Source organism: Fonticula alba (assembly GCF_000388065.1).
Source record: "Fonticula alba strain ATCC 38817 unplaced genomic scaffold supercont2.1, whole genome shotgun sequence".
NCBI lineage: Eukaryota > Rotosphaerida > Fonticulaceae > Fonticula > Fonticula alba.
This window is the reverse complement of record NW_009242971.1, coordinates 1646396-1652144: the sequence shown is the minus strand read 5'-3', so window position 1 is coordinate 1652144 and position 5749 is coordinate 1646396. Positions and strand designations below refer to the sequence as shown.

At 66.8% G+C, this 5749-nt stretch overlaps 2 protein-coding genes across 2 annotated transcripts in view; both read right to left on the bottom strand.

Moving 5' to 3' along the window:
- Positions 1-956, bottom strand: part of H696_00370 (hypothetical protein) — a 6807-nt gene extending 5851 nt beyond the window's left edge. Inside the window, exons 1-2 of the mRNA XM_009494217.1 lie at positions 514-956; positions 178-333 (exon numbers count right to left, since the gene is read on the bottom strand). Coding sequence (XP_009492492.1) covers positions 178-333; positions 514-825 — 468 coding nt within the window. The 5' untranslated portion in view covers positions 826-956. The remainder of the gene's footprint in view (positions 1-177; positions 334-513) is intronic.
- A 507-nt stretch (positions 957-1463) lies between these two features.
- On the bottom strand, positions 1464-4818 carry H696_00369 (hypothetical protein). The gene is made up of 7 exons (XM_009494216.1): positions 4546-4818; positions 4291-4446; positions 4081-4165; positions 3461-3954; positions 2495-3306; positions 2078-2278; positions 1464-1949 (listed from the first exon to the last, which is right to left on the bottom strand). Exons 1-7 carry the CDS (start codon positions 4778-4780, stop codon positions 1506-1508), a joined length of 2427 nt encoding a protein of 808 aa, XP_009492491.1. The 5' UTR covers positions 4781-4818; the 3' UTR covers positions 1464-1505.
- Positions 4819-5749: the final 931 nt, after the last annotated feature.

Genomic DNA, 5749 nt, shown 5'->3' with positions numbered 1-5749 from the left:
GGGGGGGGGGGGGGGGGGGGGGGGGGGGGGGTTGTGTCAGAGAACGTCCAGGAAAATGGGGGTGGCGTCTTGCTGGCATCGGTTGGCCCATGTGCAACTACGGCTCCGGCCTTGTGATCCCAGCCAAGAAAGAGAGAAGGGGATGAGGGGAGGAGAGCGGACGGGAGTGCCATGTACCTGGCTCAGGACATAAGTAGCGCCATGCTGCCGAGCTTCGGACGCAGTGGCAAAGGTTCCGGGACATCTAAACCGCACAGCCGTCGTTTCGGTGCTTCGTTGATTGGCCTTCTTCAGCAGCACCACACTGGAGCTAAATTGACCTCCCTTGTTGCTCTAGGTACACATACGAGGATCGGGATACGTGGATAGCACGATTGCTTGCGTGTTAGTGATACCGGCTTGATTGAGGCCAGACAGGGGGATAGGCGGAGAGGGGGGGGGGGGGAGGGGGGGGGGGGGGGGAAGAGAGGGAGAGAGGGAGACGAGAGGGAGGGAGAGAGGAGCTCAGCATACCTCATTGAACTGAGGTGCCATCCAATTGGTCTGCTTGCGGCAGAACTCGATCAGCAGGACATTCGGCAGTTTTCCGGTCCAGGTGCGCAGAGCTTGGGTGTAGGGAAGCTCGCCCGTGTCAGGCAGCGGCTGGGCCGGCGCACTCGGGGCAGGGGCGGATTTCGAGGAGTTGCCTGCATTGCCGGATGTGACAATCCTGGCCTTCTGCCGCCGGGGCGGAGGGGCCGTCGGCTCAGGCGCGGCCGGCGTCTTGGAGCTGCCCTTGGCCGCGGGCTTGGAGCTGCTGCTTGAAGAGGAACCCTTCTTCGTCATCAGGGCGGAGGGAGGATGGGCCGCTCGATCTCGGTCTCCTGGTGCGTGAGGTCCTGCCGCAGAGGAAGAGAAGAGCACAAGAAGAGGGGCGCGCAGGAATGGAAAGACGGAGGGGAGAGAGAGAGAGAAAGAAAGAAAGAAAGAGAAAGAGATAGGCGGAGGGGGAGGGGGGGGGGGATGTCGAAAGGAGATCGCTGATCCTGGCCACGGTCATTGATTTCTATGCCATCTCCCAAAAACGGGGCACCGCGCGGCGCAACCACGCCCGCAACGACCGTGCAATCACCGGCCCGCCCACCCACGAGCCCCCCCCCTCCCCTACCACAGCCATACCACCTGCCGGGACCAGCCAGAAATGGATGCCCGAATCCCAACCGAAGTCCTTGCAAGGATAAAAAAGTTCGACAGTTATCACGTGAGTCCATGTTAGCCCACAACCTGCGCGCGCAGGCGGCCTGCTTGCCAGCCGTCGATGATTTCCCGCCCACACGGCGGCCCCGGGACACGAAAAAAGTCACTTACAGACAGTAGAGGGAGTTGAAGAACGGCATCGAAGCAACAAGGACTCGGTGCATTTGGGGGCGGAGGGGGCTTCGGGGGGCACCAGGGAGAGGAATTCTATGTGATGATTGAACAGGGGGGGGGGGGGGGGGGGGGAAGAGCGAAAGGACCAGGGGTGTCTAGGCCGACGGATCGGACACCAGGAAAGCCAGAATGTCTGAAAGGCTGATGACGCCGTACACCCGGCGGACAGGGATCACGCTGGGGGAGATTGGCACCGAGTCCGGCCCGCCGGTGTCCGTGCCAGCATCCAAGGCGTCCTGCTCGGCGGCCTCCGCAGACGAGGAGGGGGAGGTGACCACAGGGGCCGAGTCCACCGGTGCCGGCGGGTCGTCGTCCAGGATGACCAGTCGCCGAATGCCGGGATACGCGCGAATCACCGCGAAGAAGGACCCCAGCCGGTCTTGCTTTCCGCACGTGAAAACCCCGTGCGCGGGGGCGCCCTGCGGCTGTGCCGACGCGGCGGCCGCCGCGGCGTCCGCTTCATGATGTGAGGTCCGGTGCGCGAGGGCCTCACGCACGGTCATGGTCAAGTTGTCGAAGCAAGCATCACGGGCGAGGTACTTGTTGTTGGGGGAGGGGGGGAGGGGGGGGGGTAATGCATGGCGATTCGTCAGCGAACGGACAGACGCAGCCAAAGACCCGCGACTCGGGCCAAGCGGCACGGGCACCGGAAAGCCGACACACATACCGACACATCGAACTTCTCGTAGACGTCCAACAGGGAGCCAGACTCGTCGACAACGGGCACAGCAGACACACGTCGGGTGGCAAACAGGTCCAGCACGGTGATCAGCGGCTCGGACGGGGTGACCGTGACGACATTTGGCCCGAAGGACCCGATGCCAAGGCTGGCGATGGGCACATCAAACAGAGCCAGCCGGTGGGGGAACTGAGCCCAACGCGTGTAGCCGTCGGTGATGGGAGGGGGGGGGGACGGAAGAGCGACCAGTTAGACCAAAAAAGAGGTGCACATCGGCACACACACACACACACACACACACCATGTGTGCGGCAGGACCGAGAGAGGGCAGGAAGGGGGAGAGAGGGGGGAGGGGGCGAAGAAGAGAGGCTGCCACGCGGCACGCTAGTGCCACCGAGGACATACATAGTGCGCGATGAAGCGCAAGATCTTGAACTGGCTGATAACACCGACAATGTTGTCTGGGGCCTCGGCGATCGAAGGGACCGGGCTGAGTGCCGGGCTGTTGGCGACCGACGGGTCGGCCGTCCCGGCGACGCCCTCCTCCGAGGGGGGAACTGAAACCGAAGCGGAGGAGGGAATGCCCGAGGGAGTGGCCGCGGCCACGGAGCCGGAGGCACTGGCAGGCGGCGAGAGGGACGTCGGCTGCTCGCCGGAGGGGAAGACCTCCGCCCCGGTGGACGACAGCACCGACATATCAGCCGGCGGGCCAGGCAGCTCCGAGGGGGCCATGGCCACGCCGCTAACTGGGCCCGCCCCCGCGGCATACAGCGACAGCGACTCGATGGAGTCATGGAGCTCTGGGGAAGTCCCCCGACGGGACTTGATCACCGCCCCGCCAAGATCCGACAGGGCCTCGGCCGCCGCCGTGGCTGCCAGCACATCGGCCGCCGGAATGGGATCCAGGCCGTCAAAATAGGGATCCGCCGCGGCGGCTGCCAGAAGGGCATCGGCCGGGAGCTCGGCGTCAAGGGCCATGAATGGGGGATCGAGGGTGTTGGTGCCGCCGGCGGCAGCCGCCGCCGCCGCAGCGGCCATCGCCGCCGCCGCGAGATCGGCCACCACGGCGCGAGCGTCGGCCGCCGCGCTGTCGCACAAATCCGCCGACGAGTCAACTGCCAAGCCACGCCGGGACACGGGATACTCGTCGTGCTCGTCCACGGTGTGGAGGGCTGCGGCGGGCCCGCCATCGCCATCGCCGAGCGGGGTCTCGAGGACTGAAGTGGGCTCGGTGTCAGGGGGGAGGGAGAAAATGGGGTGTACACCTGCACGAAGGAATGCAGAAGGGGGGAGGAGGAGGGGGCGGGCAAGACAAGTGATAGGTGCAGGCGTGGAAGAAGATGGAGAGAGGGGGAAGAGGGGGAAACGCACCCTCCGTCGATAGGGGCGCAACCAAGGGGGACCCTCCGGTGCCCGGGTCGACCGGGGCCAGGGGGGACCCAGCGCCGCCGGTGCCAAGGGCCAGGGAGTCAGCCGGATCGGCGACCGGCGGGGCGACCGGCATCGGCACGGCTGGGACCTCCACGGGTTCGAGAATCGGCAGGCGATGGATCCGGTGGGAAACCAGCTCCCGGGCCGCGTCCAGCAGCGTGGTCAGAGGCGAGGCACTCACCAGGTGCGGGGGCTGGTCCAGCGGCGTGGGGCGATAGGCGTAGTCCGCGCAGCAGGGAGGAGCCGGCTCGTCCGAGGGCGAGGGGGGCGACGACTCGGCCACTTGCGGAGAGTCCCCCCCGGCATCGGAGGCCTGCGACAGGCTCCGGTACTTCAGGAGCAGGGAGATGTCGGTGTCACGCCAGCCTTGGATGCGCTGATCGTCCAGGCGGATGCCCCGGCGCATGGCCTCGTCGGGGAAGTAGTGGTAATACCTATGGCGGGGGGAGCGCGGGGGGGGGGGGGGGTTGGAGGAGGCCATGGAGGGGAAGCCGCCCCTGTTAGACGGGAAATGGCCGGGCAAAGGTAGGCAGCGAAGGAGGAAGGAGACGGCCACGTACCGGAGGATGTTGATGAAGTCGGTGACCGTCAGCATGCCGATGATCTTGTGCCGGCGCGAATCGAAGAGAGGCGCCGCGCGGAGCTCTGGTGTGTGTGGGGGGGGGGGAGGGACGGAAAGAGAGGAGAGGGGGAGAGAGCGCGCGCGAGGAGGCACACTGGGTGAGGACGGGGAGCGTTGAGAATGGCAGGAGACCCGGCGTGCGGCGGACCATTTTGCAACAGCGCATGGAAGGCCTTCTTCACGGGGAGAGCGGTGTCCAGGACGACAACGCGCCCGCTGATCGGCAGAGTATCGTAGCAGGTGTAGCTGCGGAGGAAGTGCCGGAACTGGGCGCGATCCGCCTCGAAGGAAGGGAGAATGTGTGCTACCGTGGGGCAGGAATCGGGCAGGTCAGTCCCAGCAACCGGGCGGGAAGGGGGGGGGGAGGGGCGGGGAAGGGAGGGCGACGCTACAGGGGACTGACCAGCACCGACGCCGGCCATCGAGGGGGATACATTGGTCGAAGGCCGAGGCGAAGACCGGGCATCGGACTCCGGGTGTTCCGGCGCCGCTGGCGTGTGAGGAGGGCTCGCGGGAGACGAGACAGCCGAGCGCCCTGGAGACGCGGGAGGAGACAAATCACCCGCTGGGGCGGTGTCGGTGCCGCTGCTGCCGCTGTCGCTGCTGCTCAGGCCCGCCGGGGCCTCATCGCCGGTCATGGGTGGGAGAAAGAGGGAGAGGGGGGGGGGCGAGGGAGAGGGTAGAGGAATGGGTGGGGAGGGAGGCGGGGGAGGGCGAGGAGGAAAAGGAAGGAGGAAGAAAGGAGACGGGGGTTGAGAGGGCCCCGGATCCGGCTCTTGGGGCAGTGGCCCTTGGGGACGGCGGGGGGGGATCCCGCACGGGGGGAAAATGGGGGCTGCCATCTTTGCCCACGGAGGCGCAAGCAGCAGGGGGCGGGTCCGGGCGAATAGTGTGTACGCGCGCAGTTTGAAGGCCTGTGGGTGTGGGTGTGTAATCGGGCCTCATCCCCTGGCGGACCTGCAAGTGGAGAGAAAACAGCCGGTGTCGCCCCCGGGGCGACGGCCCTGCCCCCGGTGTAGCCCCCAAGGGGCCATAACCTTCGTGGGGCAATAACAAACACCCGGGGGGCTCCGGGCGGCGACCGCCGCTTGTGCGCGCCCGCGCTCCGGCATCTGCCCTCTCCCGCCCACGGACTCGGGGAGTCCCCCCCCCCCTCCCGTCCCGCCCCCCTGGGCATGCGCTCCCATCCCCCGCATCTCCCTGGTCCAGACGCAAGCACACTCCGCCCAGAGGAGGAGGGCAGGGGGGGGGGGGGGGGGTTCGGTTCCGTCCGGCCTGGAAAGGAATAAAACAGCCTGCCCGACGTCCGACGCCCCCGGAACGCACAGGCCAGCTAACTGGCCGGTCCTGGGACCGCAGGAGCGAGCAGGGCGGTCAACCCGGCGGGCGTCCAAGGAGTGGGTTGGCAGAGTCGTGAATGATGGTCATGCCCCCGCGTGATGTGTGTGCTGGATGTCCAGATCCCGCCCCCCGATCGCGCGCTTTATCGCCGCCTCTAGTGCAGGCATCGGGCCCACGCCGCTGGCACCCACGCCGCAAGCCACGACACACTCCCTTTCCCTGTCCTCTTTCCCTTTCTCTCTCTCTCCCTCTCTCTCTCTCTCTCT

Excerpts from the sequence above, each read along its gene's own strand:
- H696_00369 (XM_009494216.1), bottom strand. The coding sequence starts at position 4,780 with ATGACCGGCGATGAGGCCCCGGCGGGCCTGAGCAGCAGCGACAGCGGC. Across the intron at positions 3,955-4,080 it reads GACTTCATCAACATCCTCCG|GTATTACCACTACTTCCCCG; the intron begins GTACGTGGCCGT and ends CCCCCGCCATAG. Across the intron at positions 1,950-2,077 it reads ACGAGAAGTTCGATGTGTCG|TACCTCGCCCGTGATGCTTG; the intron begins GTATGTGTGTCG and ends CCCAACAACAAG.